Source organism: Aquarana catesbeiana, linkage group LG01 (assembly GCF_042186555.1).
Source record: "Aquarana catesbeiana isolate 2022-GZ linkage group LG01, ASM4218655v1, whole genome shotgun sequence".
Classification (NCBI taxonomy): Eukaryota; Metazoa; Chordata; class Amphibia; order Anura; family Ranidae; genus Aquarana; species Aquarana catesbeiana.
In genome coordinates, this window is record NC_133324.1 from 167,963,148 (window position 1) to 167,984,076 (window position 20,929).

Genomic DNA, 20,929 nt, shown 5'->3' on the forward strand with positions numbered 1-20,929 from the left:
AAATGGATCCGGTTCGCATGGCTTGCCCCAGTATAGGATATAGGATATTCCTTTTGGAGCACATCTTTACACGTGACCAACACCTAAGACACTGGCGAAAAAACTGAGGTATCCCCAGTAAGGGGAGGGGTTATATAGGGGGTTGAACTTCCTGTCTAGGGTGTGACCAGTGTCCAATCACCTTGTGATACCCATAACCCATCAGTAATTACTGAGGCTCTGTGTCCCATTTTTGATGGCAACCTCATGTTTACGGTGCTCCGTGCCGTTAACACTGAGCATGTGCAGGAACGAGCGGTGAATGCTGGTAGCCCAGCATTCACTTCATCCAGGAAGTAAATGCTTGTGGGCTTCACATGCCCAGAAGCAAGATGGAACTGGCCATGCACAATTTTTTAAACTATCTTTTTCATTCAAAAATGGACATCGGGGGACATAGCTCACCGAACAAGTGAGTGTAACATTGTTAATATGTCTGTGTCTGCACTGTTAAAAAAAAAAAAAAAAATTTAATTTAGGAGTCAGACACACCTCCTATTGTGAGACCTTTGTCAAAATCTATGTTCTGAGGAGTATGCTAGGAATAAACGGGACTAGCCCTGTTAATGGCTAGCGGTTTAGTTCCAGTTTGCCTTTACTGTGCGAGTCTGAGGGCTTCTACTCTTGGCCCTTGCCAATAAGAGTCACACTAAACACAAATGAACCTATGGGCAAGTCTTCCTCAGCATGGCATCAGTTAACCAGCATGCCATATCATGGGGAAACGCTTGCCTTTCACAGCACAGAGAATTCGGAAATTGAAGATTAAACTTTTTAGGTTAGTAGTGTAAAACTGAAATAACGAATATTAAAATGAAACTGTGCTGTTACCATTAAGGGCAAAGCAACAGGTTCACTCTAACGCAGGCTGCCCGCAGCAAGAGCTGCCTTTCATTCAAATCCCTGCCCCTCCGTTCACTAAAAAAAAATCAAGGAGAAGAAGTCCAACTTGAAGCTTACACACAGCTTAGGACTCCTGACCATGTGACAGTGCTCGATGAGCAGCAGATTGCTAGTACTGTATTGCAGGAGGAAGGGGATTGGATCGCATGCTCCCACATACTCAAAGTACATAGTATTTGCTCACAGAGTGAAACCTCAGTGGCAGAAGAGAGAAGGGAAGACAAGTATAAGCTGAAGGAGCCAGTATTAAAGTGAATATAAAAAAAATATGGCCTTAGAAGTTAGCTTTAAAAATTTCACAAATATAAATTCCAAGAAAACATCTTGATATTTTTCTACAAAAATAAGAACTATCAGAGAAATATTCAATGTACTGCAATGCATCAAAATCTCTGCCAGAATGAGATCACAGATGGCCAGTGCTGCGGTAATGTGTGTAACATGGAGTTCTGAGCACTAGGCTGAAGATTATTGCCAACTGTCAGCTCTATAAAACAAAGGTTTGATACTCTCTGAAAACAACAGTGGTCAGCGCTGATCACAAAAGTAGATGAATGAGCACCAAATTTATCTAGAGGTGGGCAGGAACATTTGTCATCAGTACTAAAGATATATAGCGGAGATGGAGAGAGGGGAACCCCTGTGCGGGGAGTGGGAGTAGAGTAGTTTGCATCAGTTTTTTTCTACATATGAATAAATTCACACTGCCACCTCTGTACCTTTCTCTAAAATAGATATTTCCATTGTTTGCATAGAACAACTAATAGGTAGAAAAACCTCCAGTCCTCTTCCATTCACTTTTACAATGTTTATTAATGCTTTTTTAATTAACAGTGTAAACATCTAAATGGGAAAAAAATTGAATATGGCTTTTGTGATTTCCCAAATATTGAATTCTTCTACAGACACTCTCCTGCATAACAATCCTCTGTGTTTTTTCCTTGATATATATGTTTATTTGACCAGTTTAATGGCATTAATAGCAACATATCCAAGTCTTTTTCAGCTTTGATTACAAAAAAAAAAAGGCAATTACTTCTTTTAGCTGGTGGGAAATTGAAGCTTTAAAGCAAATATGTCTTAGAAAAACGTATAAAATATGCCTGTCCTGTTGCCCGAGCCTCTCTTAAAGAGCTATGCTTGCTGAAGAATCTTTAGCACTGCATACCTGGTCAAATCCACCCCATGTGCTCCTGAAAGGACCTAGCGGTTGGTGGGAGGAACCACTGCATGCACTCTACTGGACACTAAAAAATTTTAGGCAGTATAACCAGACAGTGAAGATTCTAGGCACAGACAACAGGACAACAAAGTATTAAACAGGGTTTTACATGACTCTCCACCCATCCTGAGACCTACTTATGCTCCTGCTTTTTGGGCAGAAACAGCTATAAGTCAATATCACTTTTTTATGTCCAACAGGTATTAGAGCCAGGGGTGTCTAACATACAGACGTACAAACCCGTATATGTAATTTTAGTACAGACGCCTGCAGTCCATAGACTAGATGCAGATGCATTTGCATAGCTGTGTTAAAAGGTCTATACAGTGCCTAAAAAAGTATTCACCCCCCCATGGAAGTTTTCATGTTTTAGAAAACACTGAATCACAGTGGAATTTATGTTCTACAGATCAAAAGAAGTATATTCTTTAATGCCAAAGTGGAAACAGACTTTTGCAAACAAATATAACGAGACGGTCACCAGACCATTTATTATATCACCAATCTTCCCACAAGAATATATGTGCATTCATGTTTTTATTTTTGTTTTTTGGATGTTTCTTGTAAAATCCTCCCTTATATAGACATCCGGAAGCACTGCACCTGCTGATGTATTTTGTCATCATGGATATGATGTCAGCACCCCTAGGAAACTCAGAGCTGCCACTCACATGACATTGTCCTTCCCTACTCCCCCAGCAGCTACAAAAAAAGGTTATGTAGGGAGGTGAATGGAGGTTAGAAGAGCTGTGCCAGCACAGAAAATAAAGAGTAATTAGACACTCTCAGAAGAGAAGAGGGCTATTACATGCAAAGAAGGAAAGGGCTATGCTAGAAAATTGACCCTTACTGAAAAAGTCAATTTTTTTTTAGGTATCTGTGCCTGAAAGACTGCTCATCCCAGGGAGCTTTGTACCGCCTACCTGTCCCCCAGGTTACAATACATTCATACATACACACATATATATATATATATATATATATATATATATATATATATATATATATATATATATATATATTATATATATATATATACACACACACACAGTATCTCACAGAAGTAAGTACACCCCTCACATTTTTGTAAATATTTTATTATCTCTTTTCATGTGACAACACTGAAGAAATGACACTTCGCTACAATGTAAAGTAGTGAGTGTACAGCTTGCATAACAGTGTAAATTTGCTGTTCCCTCAAAATAGCTCAACACAGCCATTAATGTCTAAACCGCTGGCAACAAAAGTGAGTAAACCCCTAAGTAAAAATGTCCAAATTGGGCCCAATTAGCCATAATCCCTCCCCGGTGTCATGTGACTCTTTAGTGTTACAAGGTCTCAGGTGTGTTAAATTTAGTGTTATCGCTCTCCCTCTGTCATAGTGGTCACCGGAAATTCAACATGACACCTCATGGCAAAGAACTCTCTGAGGATCTAAAAAAAAAAGAATTGTTGCTCTACATAAAGATGGCCTAGGCTATAAGAAGATTGCCAAGACCCTGAAACTGAGCTGCAACAAGGTGGCCAAGACCATACAGCGGTTTAACAGGACAGGTTCCACTCAGAATAGGCCTCGCCATGGTTGACCAAAGAAGTTGAGTGCACATGCTCAGCATCATATCCAGAGGGTGTTTTTGGGAAGTAGACGTATGAGTGCTGCCAGCATTGCTTCAGAGGTTGAAGGGGTGGGGAATCAGCCTGTCAGTGCTCAGACCATACGCCACACACTGCATCAAATTGGTCTTCATGGCTGTCGTCCCAGAAGGAAGCCTCTAGTAAAGATAATGCACAAGAAAGCCCACAGTTTGCTGAAGACAAGCAGACTAAGGGCATATATTACTGGATCCATGTCCTGTGGTCCGATGAGACCAAGATAAACTTATTTGGTTCAGATGGTGTCAAGCGTGTGTGGCGGCAACCAGGTGAGGAGTACAAAGAGAAGTGTGTCTTGCCTACAGTCAAGCATGGTGGTGGGAGTGTCAAGGTCTGGGCTGCATGAGTGCTGCCGGCCCTGGGGAGCTACAGTTCATTGAGGGAACCATGAATGCCAACATGTACTGTGACATACTGAAGCAGAGCATGATCCCCTCCCTTCAGAGACTGGGCTGCAGGGCAGCATTCCAACATGATAACAACCCCAAACACACCTCCAAGACGACCACGGCCTTGCTAAAGAAGCTGAGGATAAAGGTGATGGACTGGCCAAGCATGTCTCCAGACCTAAACCCTATTGCGCATCTGTGGGGCATCCTTAAAACGGAAGGTGAATGAGCGCAAGATCTCTAAAATCCATCAGATCCGTGATGTCGTCATGGAGGAGTGGAAGAGGACTCCAGTGGCAACCTGTGAAGCTCTGGTGAACTCCATGCCCAAGAGGGTTAAGGCAGTGCTGGAAAATAATGGTGGCGACACAAAATATTGACACTTTGGGCCCAATTTGGACATTTTCACTGAATTCCAGTGAAAAAATATAATAAATTTACAAAAATGTGATCGGTGTACTCACTTTTGTGAGATACTATATATACATACACACACTGTATGTATATGTATATACAGTAAGTCCCCTACATACGAACATGTGTTTGCATTTTTTTTTCATTCAAATCAGCAAGCCGAATTAAAAAAAAAGACAGATCTCCATACTAACACAAGCAATGTTGGTGCAGCAATCTCCCTAGCTGTGCTATTGTGTTTTGAGAGGGGTCTCCCCCAGCCAGAAAACACTGATCAGCGCTTGCAGCCTTTGTCTGCAAGCACTGATCTTTACTGGACTTACGAACGAGCTCCTGGAAAGGAATTTATTTGTAAGTAGGGGACTTACTGTGTGTGTGTAGATAGATATAGATAGATATATATATCTATCTATATCTATCCAACTACACAAACACATGTGTCTTCACAGTAAGAGCTGTGAAAATGTAAAAAAGAGGACTGGATTCTTTCCTAAATGTACATAATATAACGAGTTACTAATATTTTGTGGAAAAGTTGATCCAGGGAATAACTGATTGCCTCTTAGGGAATTGGAAAGGATTTTTTTCTGCTGCTGGAGCAAATTGGATCATGCTTTGCTGGGTTTTTTTTTGCCCTCCTCTAGATCAACCGTGGGTATAAGATTGTGGGATTGTGTATATGGGATTGTATTACATATATTTTTCCTTTTTCCCTTTTATAGGTTGAGCTATATGGACTTTTGTCTTTCTTTCAACCTAACAATGTAACACACACACACAATGCCTTGAAAAACCAAAAACAACCAAAAACGTAAATGTATTTTATTGGGATTTTATGTGATAGACCAACACAAAGTAGCACATAATGGTGAAGTGGAAGGAAAATGATAAATGGTTTTGAAAATGTTTTACAAATAAATATGTGAAAAGTGTGGCATGCATTTTTTACTCAGCCCCCGTCAATACTTTGTAGAACAAGCTTTCGTTGCAATTACAGCTGCAAGTCTTTTTGGGGATGTCTCTACCCGATTTGCACATCTATAGAACTTTGATTGGGCCACTGGACTTTGATTGGGCCATTCTAACACATGAATATGCTTTGCTCTAAACCAGGGTTCTCAAACTGGTGGCCCTCCAGCTGTTGTGGAACTACAAGTCCCATCATGCCTCTGCCTGAGGGAGTCAGGCTTGTAACTGTCATCCTTGCAATGCCTCATGGGACTTGTAGTTTTGCAACAGCTGGAGGGCCGCCACTTTGAGACCCCTGCTCTAAACCATTGCATTGTAGCTCTGGCTGTATGTTTAGGGTCGTTGTCCTGCTGGAAGGTGAACCTCCGCCCCACTCTCAAGTCTTTTGCAGACTAATGCCTCGTACACACAATCAGACTTTCCGAGAACAAAACCGTAGAATTTTGTCCGAAGGGCGTTAGCCCAAACTTGTCTTGCATACGTACGGCCACACAATTGTTGGCCAACAATTACGAAGGTAGTGACTTACTACGTTGATTTTCAGCTCTTTAGCGCCACCCTTTAGGCTCCTTCTGCTAATTTTTTGTTAGTACCGTAGAAGTTTGGTGAGTGTTGATTCGCGTTTTTCATTTCGCACTTTTCAGTTCGATTCTGAATGGCCATTCGTCAACCAGTCTCATGTTGTGGAATCGGAGGAGATAACGTGTTATTTATTATTGGCCTTGCAGCTATTACTTTGACATTTTTTTGGTTGAATAATGATTTGATTTGGTATATTCTATATTTGTGGATGTATAGAATGCACTTTTTGGTTAAGTTCTATTGGCAGATAGCATGTCTAATTTTATTTGTTTTCTTTTTTTAATGCACAATAAAAAAATTGTGTAGAATAATACTTGGCTATGTGTTTTACTTCAAATGACATTTGGGAGTAGGCAGTTACATTTTAAAAAATACAATGTAAAATTAACAAGGGACACCAACATAGTTGTATCTTTGATCTTAAAAACTACGGGATAATGGTGTTGTGGTAAGTTGAACAAATTAAAAAAAAAAAAAAAAAAAAAAAAAAAGCATAATATTCTTCTTCTTAATATCACTAGAAAAAAAAAAAGCCCTTGAAAATTTGTTTGCAACAACTCCATCAGTATCACCAGCAAAGCAGCTTCATTATTATCCCATTAAAGAAGAAGAGAATTGTGCGCTGCATTTGAAGATTTCCTAATTTACAAGACCGACCGCTTCTGGCTCGTCCTTGCTTCTGCGCATGCGTGTTTGTACTTTGGATTTTTTTCCGATGGACTTGTTTGTGTACACACGCTTGAAAATCCGAAATAAGGAATAAGGCAAGTATGGCTCTTTGTTATACACCCCTAGACCAAATTAACATTAGATCCTTAGCATCCAGAACATTTGGGGGAAGAAGTTGAACCTGGATATCATTTTTATAAGCTTATCAGAATTCAGCTATAAGTCTGAAAGTATTTAAACTAAACAATTTGCCTGACAGGCAGGAAACCATCACTCAAAAAGAGTTGTCAGCAAAGGCAGCCTACATGTTTCTTTCAATACAGGTTTCCTCTAAATAAGTCTGCATGAGTCATTTCTAAAGAACCTACTATATTTGTTACCATCAATGAGAAAATACTTAACCCCCAAAACTACAATTTTAAGGAGTAAAATCATTAAATCCCTGTGCTTTATTTAGACACATTCCCAAGTTTTCTTGACATCATGGTGACTGTGTGAATCATAAGTTAAAATTAGAAACCACAAAGAATAAAGTAAAATCCAGCACTGAACAGGGACAGTACCTGTTTAATCTCAGCAGTCTTAGACACAGCCTGGGTAGGGTGTACAGATTTATTCTCGGCATTACTCTCTTTGCTCCTAATGAAACACTTTACTGGAGTGTGTATTATATGGCCCGAGGGTTTGACAGGACACAAGAGCTATGAATAAATCCATCATCTCATAATACATTAAATCAGCTGTATGGGGGTGCCACAGATTCAATCCAAAGCCTTTTCAGAAGCAGAGTGGCAGTAATTTCTGTCTTTCAGTACCCATGAAAAGGCTGGTTTCACAAATTTGATTTGTTTAAAAATAAATGAACAAGCGGGAAGATGATAGTGGAGAATTGCCATAGTTGTGCATCAGTTAAGGATGAATTTACTTAAGAGTTTACATTTGCAGTTTTGCTATTACTTTGGATGCAACACATCAGCACTGCCTATAGGATCTTGTAAAAGGAAGAAAATATAACTTACATCAATGGAAAAAAAACAAGCATGTGATTAATTAAATTTTTTGGAAGCCTGAGTGAAATTTTACTTGCCACACTCAAGCGTGATTACTGCCAAAACTGTTTGATCAAGAAATCACTTAAATAGAAGCCGTCTGACAAAGTGAAGCACGCTAGCAAGATCTCAAGAAGCAACACAGGCCACGATCTAAAGACATTCAAGAACAGATGAGAAACCAAAAAACTGACAGGTATCAGTCTGGAAAAGGTTACAAAGGCATTTCTAAGGCTCTGGGACTCCAGTGAACCACGATGAGAGCCATGATCAACAAATTGAGATAACTTGGAACAGTGGTGAACCTTCCCAGGAGTGTCAGGCCTACAAAAATTACTCCAAGAGCATGGTGATGACTCATCCAGGAGGTCATAAAAGAACCCAGAACATTATCTAAAGAACTGCTGGCCTCACTTGCCCCAGTTAAGGTCAGTGTTCATGATTCAACAATAAGAAAGAGACTGACTGGACAAAAATGGCACCCATGGGAGAGTTCCCAGGCGAAAGCCAAAAAAATAAATAAAAGCTCATCTCACGTTTGCCAAAAACATTCGGATTATCCCTAAGACATTTGGGAAAATATTCTGTTGACTGATGAGAGAAAAGTTGAACTTTTTGGAAGGTGTGCGTCCCGTTACATCTGGCATAAAACTAACACAGCACTTCATAAAACTAACATCATACCAACAGTCAAACATGGTGGTGGTAGTGTGATGGTCTGGGACTGGCTCAAAAAAAACCAAACAAACAAAATTAAGGTTTAGGAGTGGCCTAGTCAAAGTCTAGACATAAAGTGATACTAAAGTTTTGCTAGGTTAATAACAAACATGTTTTACTTACTTGCTCTGTGCAGTAGTTTTGCACAGAGCAGCCCAGATCTTCCTCTTCTCGGGTCCTTTGCTGGCGCTCCTGGCCCCTCCTCCCTCCTGCCCCCACAGCAAGCAGCTTGCTATGGGGGCACCTGAGCTTAGCCACTGCTCTGTGTGTCCATTCATACATGGAGCGGCGCCCCCCGACTTTGACTGACAGCAGGAGCCAATCGCGCCTGCTTTGTGTCTCAGCCAATCAGGATAGAGTGTCCCAGACAGCCGGGTTTCTTGTGCAATATAGCTGGATCGAATGGGGCTTAGGTAAGTATTGGGGGGGGGGGGGGCTGCTGCACACAGAAGGTTTTTTATTTTAATGCATATAATGCATTAAGATAAAGAAAACCTTCTGTCTTTAGAACCACTTTAAATCCAATTGAGATGCTGTGGCATGACCTTAAACAGGCTGTTAATGCTCGAAAACCCTCTAATGTGGCTGAATTAAAACAATTCTGCAAAGAAGAGTGGCCCAAAATTCCTTCACAGCGATGTGAAAGACTCTTAACCAGTTATCGCAAACGCTTGATTGCAGTTGTTGCCCCCAAGGGTGATATAACCAGTTATTAGGTTTAAGGAGCAATTACTCTTTCACAAATTGCCAGGCAAGATTGGACAGCTCTTTTTTCCTAATAAAAGAAATCATCATTTAGGGCCGGTTCACACTGGTGCGATGTCAGAGATCGGATGTGATTCGCACTGCACTGCAGTGAAAATCACATGCGATCCCTGTGCGATGCGATTTCAGCCATAAAGATCGTATCACTGAATTTGCATCAAACTCGCACAGGACCCTTTTTTTTGTCCGCAGCAGAATTGGATCGCATGGGTGTTCACATCCATGCGATCCGATTCCTGTTCAAGTTTGCAGATCGCTCTACGATATGCGAACTGATTTGGGGGTGTCATTAACTTTTACCTGACACTCCCAGCAGCTCGCACAGGGCAGTGTGAACTGCCCCCGGGAACCCGCATCGCAACAGTGTGAACCGGCCCTTAAAATCAGCATTATGTATTTACTTGGGTTATCTTTGTGTAATATTAAAGTGGATGTAAACCCAATGTCATCCTTTCTAAACTACTGCCATAGGGGTTATCTATAAGGATATACATGCCTCCTGCATGTATCTTTACCTGTCAAATGTCTCCCCTCTGTCTGTTATTAGACCCGAAAAACTGCAGATTCTGTGGGTGGGTCTGTTGTCTGGAGCTCGGTGGGTGGAGTTGTGATGTCAGTAGACTCCCCGCCTACCTCTACACTCCCCTTGTCAATATGCATTTCTCCTGTGTATTTCTAACACTGAACTTCTGCTATGATCTCTAACATCCAGTGAAAAGACAGGAAAGTAACCACATGACTTCAGCATGCCAAATCATGGTGAGGTGTGGAACAGCCAATCCTTGCAGAGCTGCTGAAGAAAGGAGTGGGGGAGGGAATTAAAAAATAATGCATGTCTTAGGCTAGTGCATGAGATGTAAATCACCTGTCACTCACAGCAAGGGGGAGGATTTCCATATCATAGGTTGGACTTGATGGACTTGTGTCTTTTTTCAACCTCACCTACTATGTAACTATGATTTGACATTTTCTCTGTTTGTCAAGATTTATCTCACTGAACAATAAAAGAGGATTGCTCAGAGTTGGATTAACTCTTTGTGGCAAGACTGGGCTCAAATGATATTATGACATCAAAAAAAAAAAAAACATTTTCGGGTTTACACCCACTTTAACCACTTAAGGACTGTTAAGTTAAAATATTTTTTTTTTTGCTAGAAAATTACTTAGAACCCCCAAACATTATATATTGTTTTTTTTCTAACACCCTAGAGAATAAAATAGCGGTCGTTGCAATACTTTGCCATGCTGTATTTTTTTTTTCACAAGAAATGCCACACCGTATTTGCGCAGCGGTTATGCAAGTGCATTTTGTTTTGGGGAAAAAATACACTTTTTTGAATTAAAAAAATAAGACAACAGTAAAGATAGCCCAATTTTTTTTATATATTGTGAAAGATGATGTAACCCAGAGTAAATTCATACCCAACATGTCACGCTTCAAAATTGCGCCCGCTCGTGGAATGGCTTTTACCCTTAAAAATCTCCCTAGGTGAGGTTTAAAAAAATTCTACAGGTTGCATGTTTTGAGTTACATAGAAGGTCTAGGGCTAGAATTATTGCTCTCGCTCTAAACATTGCGGTAATACCACACATGTGTGATTTGAACACCGCATACATATGCGGGTGCTACTCACGTATGCGTTTGCTTCTGCACGCGAGCTCAGTGTAAAAAAAAATGTTTTTACTTTATTTTACCTATTTTTACACTGTTCTTTAAAAAAAAAAAAAATGTGTCACTTTTATTCCTATTACAAGGAATTTAAACATCCCTTGTAATAGAAAAAAATGGATGACAGGACCTCTTAAATATGAGATCCGGGGTCAAAAAGACCTCAGATCTCATATTTACACTAAAATGCAATAAAGAAAAAAAAAAATGTCCCTTTTAAGAGTAAAGGGGGAAGTGACATTTTGACGTCGCTTCCGCCCTGCAATGGTATGGAGACGGGTGTGGGCCATCTTCCCCTCACTCGTCTTCATACCAAGCCAGGGAGCAGACCCGATTGCCTCCGCCGCTGCCGGCGGCTCTGGTAAGCGGCGGAGGGAGGGGGGCGAATCGGCCGCAGAGACCACTATTTTTATTTGTAACTGGACCGCTCACTGAAGAGGAGGATACCGGGATTATGGCAGCTAGCTGCTGCCCTAACAACATTATTCCTCTTCAAAGTGCTGACATATCGTCGTGAGCCGGTCCGAAAGTGGTTCAAATTTGTTCGATAATCTGAATCATGTACGTGTTACAGACATGCAAAAGAAAATCAGGAAGGGGGCAAATACTTTTTCAGAGCACTGTATGTCCCAAATAAGTGCACACCAAAGAATAAATGAACTATAAATCATTTGCCTGGGTTCCTTTTTGAGACAAATAGCAGATAGGCCAGAACTCCAGATGAAAGCTTCTTCACTGACATAAACATAGGGAAACTGCTGTGTCAGTGCCCTGCAGGACTACTGCATCAAGGTGATGTAAAGCATTATGTTACCTTGATAAAGGGGTCCTGCGGGGCCCTGAAATATCAGGTTTCCTAGGTTTATTTCAGTTAAGACCCCTTTCATCACATATTCTGGAGTACTGGCCTATGTTACTCAACATTACAGTACCTCCCCCTTTCCCATTCATGCATTTCAGACTTTAGTGGTCTGAATGTGGAATGGATTTGATCACACTGGCCAGACAAGACTTTTTTTCTTCTGTGCATTACTACTTTTACAACAATGTGACAACATTTACTGACAACAGAGGATCTCTCTGATAAAGACTTTTTGACCAACGTCAGTAGATGACACAAGTGCCACTGCCGAGCAGATTGCCCATGTGAGAATGTAATGACTTCCAGGCATGATGTCACCTCAGCAAAAACTGTTCTCTCTGCTGAATGAGGGTCCCTATACACAAAGACCATTTGCTGACTACAGAAATCAACTTAAAAGCTTTTTTAGATGTCTGCTAACAGTCAGCAACCTGTCAGCAAGTATTGAATCAGTGTTTACATTAGAAAGGGACTGTCTCTATGGCAAATTTTGTACAAAATGCCCTCGAGAGCAAATAAAAGCAGAAAACTGCAGGTAGGAACAGGGCCGGTGACAAGGTACTGGCGAGTTGGACCCATTACAGGCTCAATATGTCGAATAAATAAATAAGCACTGTTCATGTTCAAACTGAAGAATACCAATCAGATTTCATGTAACCGTGGTTAGATGAGAAAAATCTTTAAATAATATAGGTGGCTCCAGGCGGTTGCAGTTTGCACTGGCTTACTGTATAGGTTCATTAGTGTTAAATTTTTTCATTTTCATTTAAATAGCTCTGATGCACAGTATGATCACAGTAGCTGATCATTGCCATTTCATTATCAGCATTATTAAGCTTCCCCAAAAAGCAAACAAGTTGCTATAAAAGACAGTGGGAGCATCAGACAGTTTATAATTTATGCAGACGTCGCATTGTGTTACTCTGAGATTAACAAGTATATTTTCACATTAGGTCATTACAATATATCACTGCTGTCAGATTCTCTACACTGTAAGCTCCATCATGGACAAGGAGCCCATTAACCCGCCTGCATTAATAATAAGAATGGTCAGCACATTTTAGAGATCAAATCATTGTAACATTAACTTTACTATATTTCATATTACTTTATATCACTTATGTGGTTGGTCTCCCCAACAGCAGCTCTGTGAATCAATGGCATAATGAGCAATAGATCCTAACTCCTGCTGCAGCAGCAACACTGATTAAATCTTACACTTCAGATAAAAGAAAATAATGATTGCCAAACAAAAAAAGGAGCTACTTATGCAAGCAAAAGCATCCCCAAAAATGGAAATGTTCTAGATGATGAGAAAGTGTTAATATAAAGGTGCATATAAATTAAAATACTGAGAACAAGACAGATTACTGTATGTCAGATCTTAACATTGAACTCCAGGGAGATATAAAAGACAGAAATTACTGTAGTTCTGCATTCATGAATACATCAGTGGGAGCCCATTCACATCAGAAACTGTGCGTCTGTGCATGCGCAGTGACTTGCATTCGAGGCGTGTTTTTTATGCACACTTGCATGCATTTGTGATGCATTTTTCATAAGCTTGCATTTTTGTTGAGGTCACGTCTGTCTTCTTTGGACTTTTATGTGCACTGCACTGTGTTTACATGCATTTGGGTGTGTTCTGTGCATTTGCAGTGCAGATAAATGCAGCTTGTACTTTATTTACACTGCACTGCAAAAGTGTTAACTATGCCCATAAGATGACCTGGATTTTGGACTGTCTATGGCAGTTGGAGTGCAGTCAAAAATGCATCCCACTGCATCTATTGTGAATGGGCCCTCAGGCCCCTTTTCACATGGCTGTTCCATATGTCTATTTTTCATCCGCCCATTGACAAATGAAAAACAGACAATGCATGTCTATGGACAAACAGATGTAAATGGATGATCATCCGTTTACAGCCGCATCTGTTAAGATCTGTTTAAAGGAAAAAAAAAAAAAGTATCATAGCTCTATTTTTGTTCCGTTAAAAAAATGTAAGTGGACCTAAACGGACAAACGATCCCTTTTTGCATTGGTTGTTAGGTGCCGGTGTTCTGTCAATTTGTGCCCTCCGTCGAAAAGTGTCCGCGCATACACAGAACGGAAGGGCACTCCAGCTTATTTCCCGATCAGCTGGCATGACGTCACCGTAGCGCACGCGCACATCGTAGGAGGCTTTTTGAGATGGGAGATACAATTTCACGGGCACAATCGAATGCTATGCAAACAGTGGAGGGACACTTTATTTGTCTCAGCTTCGCTGTTTCGGCACGGGTTTACAGTGTGCTCAAGGTTTTGTCTGTGTTGCAGGGCGGGTTTGGTGCGTTGACACTAAAAAGTGTCTTTTGTCTATGTTGCAACCCCCCTTCAACACACTCACAACCCACCCTGCAACAGCGAGGCTTAATCTGACAACTACGGTGTCCCTCCGCTCTTTGCGTAGCTTTCAATTGTGCCAGTGAAATGGTATCTCCCATTAAAAAAAAGCCTCCTACGATGTGTGCATGCCCTATGGTGACTTCACGCCAGCTGATAGGGAAATCAGTGGGAGTGCCCTTCCATTCTGCGCATGCTTGGGCACTTTGACGGTGGGCACTATTCGATAGAACACGGGCACTTACCGGCGTCCTAAAAAACAATCACTGCTTTCTGCTGTCAGTGGGTAATTCCTCGCTGTAAGCAGAATGTAAGCAGCAGAGGGGACAGTGTGTACAGCATGAGAGGGGCAGTGTTTACAGAGTGTGGGGAGTGTGTACACAGAGGATCTGTCCCTTGCTGGCAGGGGGGAGCGTGTACACATAGGATCTGTCACTTGCCGACAGGGGGGAGCGTGTACACAGAGGATCTGTCACTTGCCGGCAGGGGGGAGCGTGTACACAGAGGATCTGTCACTTGCCGGCAGAGGGGAGCGTGTACACATAGGAGCTGTCACTTGCCGGCAGGGGGGAGCATGTACACAGAGGATCTGTCACTTACTAGCAGGGGGGGAGCGTGTACACAAAGGATCTGTCACTTGCCGGCAGGGGGGAGTGTGTACACAGAGGATCTGTCACTTGCCGGCAGGGGGGAGTGTGTACACAGAGGATCTGTCACTTGCCACTAGCAAATTACATTGTCAGTTCTCCCTGCCGCTAAAGTAAAGGGACGGGGTCATCCCGTGACATCACCTGGATCTATCATTTGCCAGCTCCACTGCTAGAATAGACAAAGTTTACTTTAGTGGCAAGGCAGAATGACAGCTCTGCTTCTCCAGGTGCTAAAATATACAAAGGGGTGGGGTCACCAGGTGATGTGACAGGATGACCCCGTCCCTTTGCTTTAGCGGCAGGGAGAACTGACAATGTAATTTGCAACCAGCGAGTGACAGATCCTCCGTGTACACGGAATCTCGTGACAAGAGGTAACAGCTGCACGCAGAGCTACAAATGACAGGTTGCAGAACTTTACTAAATAAAACAAAAAGATGCTAAATAAACAAAAATTACCTAATAGTTTAACGCAATAGGTCCTGAAGACATATTTTGCATTGAATGAAATGTAGAGATGTACCTTTGCGAGACAACCCAAGGGCAAACCTCCAGGCTTTGCTGGGCCCAACATACTATATGTGTTCCTAAGAAGACCATACAGTGTGCATTAACACAAACAGAGGTCTTACAAAGCATTATCTGTGGTCTTGGCTGACACTAATAATAGACTGCTAGAGGAGTTCTGCCCTCATAAGCTTAAAGTAGTTGTAAACCTCAGACATGAACAAAGCATTTCCCTCTATAGTGTGTATTTGTCTCAATTTAGTGTCATTTATCTGCTGCTTTGTTCCTCTGCTATGAGCATGAATCTCTTCTGACAAGTTTTCCTGACACCAAGAGAAAAAAGGTGACAGGGGAGGGAGTACACAGTACACAGCTTGTGATGGACAGTCTCAGCTCTGCAACTGTGCTATGTGAAGGGGGTGTATCCCTTCCCTCCAATCAGCTGTCAGAGCTCTCCTCTCTGAGGTCTGTAAAAGTGTAACTTTAGCTCTCTGCCTCCTGTTTTCTGATAGCTCAGACAAGTTTTATTAATTTAAAAACGGGTTTAAAGAAGACTGCAGAAAAAAGGGTACAACTTATATAGGAGGATTTGCTGTATCTTTGTGTATCACCTGAGGCCAGTCACTTCACTAGGCGGCTTGAGCGGAAGTTCTCCTCTCTCCCTCCCTGCAATCTTCTGGGACACATCACAGGTCCCAGAAGATTGCCCGGCCATTGAGGAGGCGCGGCGCAACTTGCGCATGGACAGCGTGCACCCGGCTGTGAAGCCGCAAGCTGTCACAGCCGGGTGCTCACACTTGTGATGCCGGCGCCGGGGAGAGACGAGGAAGAGAATTGAGGGTTTGGGCGGCCGCATCGCTAGATCGTGGGAAAGGGGAGTGTGTGTTTATTAAAAGTAGTTATAGCAGTTATACTTTTTGTAGCTGTTTACTTTTAATAAACACAAAAACTACTGGAACTTCGCTTTAATGAAATGACCTCAGGGTCCACATAGTGATGCTTTTACAAACAAGAGCAAGGCCTCCCGAGAGACCTGCTGAAAAAACCTAAATGCTTGACTATCTCTGTCTTCATTACTTCCTAATCACTAACCTGGAACAAGCATGTACTGCAGATCAGGAAAGCTACAACACCTGACCTTTCAAATACAAAAGCTACGGATTTAGCATGACAGCCATTCAACTGGCAATTTCATTGGACAGTAATGGCAGTCTACATACAGTACTCCTCTAAGCTAACTGTTGAAGCACAGTGATGAGAACTTGGTCAGCATTCGCCTTTAAAGATATATTATGTTTAAGAAACAATGGTTTTGAGTTTCAACCAAAACTTTGAGAGAGCCGATTACAGGGATGTTACTCACCGTGACCCCTTTGTGCAGAACTGGAGAAGTCCCTGGAGTAGAATGGCCAACGGGCATGACGTCATCTTCAAGGCTTCACTAGTGGCCTCTTGCAGAAGAGCCGGCCAGCGACTGTCGGGAATCTTTGCCTGAATTAAGCAATATTTCACGGAAAACGTTCACAGTACATTACTTATTGATTTTCTTCAACACAAAATCAGTTAAAATCAATGTAGACAGCAAAACTGAAACCAGCTGCATTTATAAAGAGAGGAAAATGCACTTGCTGCCAGCTCAGGAATTTTTCTTTCATTCTGAAGTTTTACTGCAATCAGAGAACCCTACTGGTATCTCACCAATGTCAAGTGAGGGAATATATAGTTATATATTAATTGGCCTAAAAGCAAAAAAAAGCATTAAAGATCTGTATGGCGGATTCATATTTTAGGCTACTTAAAAGTTTTCAGTGGCTCTCAAACGTTTCATCTAACGTCCACATGTATTATATATTTTGGCCAAAGTACACGCTGTTCTTTTCTTTTGGGGAGAACGTTAAAAGATGCATTGAAATACCTACCAGCCTGTCTGCTTAAAGCTGAGCTCCAGCCTTCCCTTCAGTTTGTGCAATCGTTCAGGCTCAGTACACTTCTCACAGTGTGCATTAGAAGCTGCAGCAAGTCAAATAGAGCCTGCTCCTTTGCTGCCTGAAGGATGTCCAGCATCATCTAGCTCTTTCCTCCCCAGATTTACTGTTCCTCGTTCACCCCTTTCATTAACTGCATTTCAGTTCTTTCAATCAGGGGAGCTCAGAATATCATATGAGCATTTCTTAGGGCAGTCTGCATGCAAATATAGCATGTCTAGGAACGCACCGCTCTTGCAGACTGACATAACCCATGAAGTCATTTTAATATTCGCAAAACTCCTCCCAAAAGGCAGTCCACTGGTTGCATCAGGGCTGCGGGCTCTTGAGAGGAGTACTGTGGAAGGGAGCTGTGATGTTTTTGGGAAGCTATGTATAGCGCCCTGCTGACCCCTCCCACCAGCCATGATGTGCCTGCATTACAGAGAGAAACACAGAGACCCATTTATGATATCACTGGATTCAAAATTAGCTATATTATTTAAAATGCCATTAGTATGTTAATGATGGGGGGAAAAGAAGAATTACAGAAGGCAAAGTGGATTAAACAACAACTTTAACACAACAAGTTTAGGCAATAAGAGGCTGGTTTACAAGTATTGTGCGGCCACAAATCATTTCTTTTTTAAACTTTAGTATGTTGCTGTTTGCACTTAACAGGTCACCTGGGTGTGATCTGCTACCAAGCTCAGGTGACCCATAAATACCATCAGTCTTTTTGTACCTCCACATCTAGGACATAAAATTATGCGAAAAAGCAACTCAACTTAAATAAAGGGAGATCTCTCAATTAATATCCCATGAACTAAAAACATTAATCCATGCTAGAGGAATTGTTTTTTGAAAGACTGTTATTTCAGGCACAACACAAAAATCTAGGTTGTGGGTTAATCTGGTAAAAACAGTAACTGCTTTTAGGATTCAAAAAAGGAGTGCATTTTTCCACTCCTGTATACTGCACTGTACTGATCTGCACAAAGATCTGTCATTTAGTAAAGACCACACATGGCCTTTTTTTCCTTATTGCCTTTCAGGAACAAAGGATCACTGCTGAACCAACAGATATTGGTTCCATGGGTGGCCCTGTCAGCATCACACTGCTGTTTGGCACTTGGTTGTTTTTTTAATTATCGTACAAGGATAATTATTAGAACACTGAGACTTAGTTTTACCTAGGTAGGGTCACGTTCCTATTTAGTATTACAAATTGTATTTCTCATACAATAAAGGAATCAACAACTAAAAATGTAGAAAATTCTGCATAGGCCTCATTGTGAAATACAGAACAGAAAGCAATCCTGGAAAGAGAAAAACTGATGCCCGACACATACCATACAAACTCTCAGTGCGAGAAGTGCTAATCGCAGCAGACTTGAGAGCTTCCCACTGAAGTTCCCTTGCTGTGATGCCAACTGAAGACTTTTCCTGTAGCACATCTCAGCATCCATCATCATCCCCTGAGACTGGTACATGTCAGCCAACCACTGAAACGAGAGCAAGGCACATTATGACTTCAGAGATGTTCAGTGCTAAAAAGATAAAAGAATGCCCACATACTGCTAAGCTCATTACAGCCAACCATTAAACAGTCTAAAATAAAAACTGCACTTTTTTTTTTTTTTTTTAATAGTATCCCACTTTTATTGGTCATTTGAGATAATATTGTACAACCGCACATGCTAAATGTTCATAAGTGGTACAATGATTTTATGATGAGGTGTTCAATGTCAAACTAACAGTGGGCCTTTTTTTTAAAGTTGTACTTTAATTACAATTACATACGAAACAGGATTGCATGCAAAAAAATAAAAATACATTATATATATATATATATATATATATATATATATATATATATACACACACATACATACACACACACACACACACACAGTGGGGCAAAAAAGTATTTAGGTTTATTCTTTCAAAAATCAGACAATGTGATTGTCTGGATTTGTTTCCACATTTTGTCTCTCATAGTTGAGGTATACCTATGATGACAATTACAGGCCTCTCTCATCTTTTTAAGTGGGAGAACTTGCACAATCGGTGGCCAACTAAATACTTTTTTGCCCCACTGTATGTATGTATGTATGTGTATATATATATATATATATATATATATATATATATATATATATATATATATATATATATATATATATATATATATATATATATATATACATATACACACACACACACACACCGGTATATATATATATATATATATATATAATACACATACACACATGTGTAAGCTTTCAGTACAATCTCTAATAAAGAACATGAGTCACAATCTTTCACTACGTATAAAACTATAATACTATTGATTCATGCAGTCGGTACAAACTCTAAATAAGGATATAAAGTTAGCTTTGTATAACAACTGTGCAATACCTATGTGGGCTGGAGAATGAGTCACTAAGAGCAAACCTTTTTCAACTACTTAAATTGTATAATTTCTTTGAAATACCAAGGCCACTTTCTGTGGGGGCTGACTGTGAGCGTCATAATAGTGGAAAGTCACTGAAATAATTCTTGCAGTGAGTCTCTGGCCAGGCATTCTCATATCCTTAAAAAGTAATAACAGACTCCCCTCTGCGGCTGTGTGCACTGTTGAACGATTCATCCTCAAAGATCACAGCACTGTAGACCTTCAAGTCCTTCCCTCAACAGCTCTGCACATATTCCCTCTCCCAGCAGTGATCCATCCTTTTAGTCATCTAATTCTAATCTATAAACACAGAGCAAGTGCTCTTCAGCTGTAAATTTTGAGGATGAATTGCTCCGCAATGAAAGTGATCCTGTCAAATAATCAAATGTTTCAAACCTTGGAATGAAATTCAGCAGCGTGAGTGGCAGGAGAGGCAAGTATTCAATCACTTTATTACAGAAATGGGCTTGGTTGAGAGTATTTGATTATGTGACAGCATTCCTTTAAGGTTTAATCCCTGCTGTGATGACTGGAAGTGGAGCCCAACAGGTGCCTCGCTGTGAAAACTGCAATGTACACAGAAAAAAAACATATATTCCACCAACTTGACATCACATACTGCCCACTATGGGAAGTACACTGCACATCACTGAGGTTCTATAAGACATCATAACTCTGCTTTTTTTCTTTAACTGCAAGGGAATGCAAGAAAGTATAGTCTTTACAGCTCAGCACACTAAGGCTCCATTCACACTTGTATGACTCCAAAGTCGCATGACTTTGGAGTGCAACTCTGATGCAACTTTGGATTGGTGCTACTAAGAAGTGAATTGTTGTCACTCTGCAAAGTCAGACCCAAAGCTGCATGTAAAAAATTCAAGTATGACTTTCATGCAACTTTTGAGGATAAGTCTGTGGCACTCAAGTTGCATGAAAGTCGGACCAAAGTAGTGCATGAACGACTTTGAAGTCACTGAGACTTTTAAGTCGCACATACATGAATGGTTATCATTGAAAAACGTGGGGTACAACTTGTCATGCGACAATAGGGACACAGCAAAAAAA

General features: G+C 41.0%; 1 protein-coding gene across 2 annotated transcripts in view; it reads right to left on the reverse strand.

The window, feature by feature from the left end:
* SKIC3 (SKI3 subunit of superkiller complex) overlaps positions 1 to 20,929 on the reverse strand; it is a 214,149-nt gene that overhangs the window by 14,130 nt on the left and 179,090 nt on the right. For both annotated transcript variants that reach the window (XM_073624527.1, XM_073624528.1), the window contains exons 38-39: positions 18,759 to 18,911; positions 16,806 to 16,933 (exon numbers count right to left, since the gene is read on the reverse strand). In XM_073624527.1, coding sequence (XP_073480628.1) covers positions 16,806 to 16,933; positions 18,759 to 18,911 — 281 coding nt within the window. The remainder of the gene's footprint in view (positions 1 to 16,805; positions 16,934 to 18,758; positions 18,912 to 20,929) is intronic.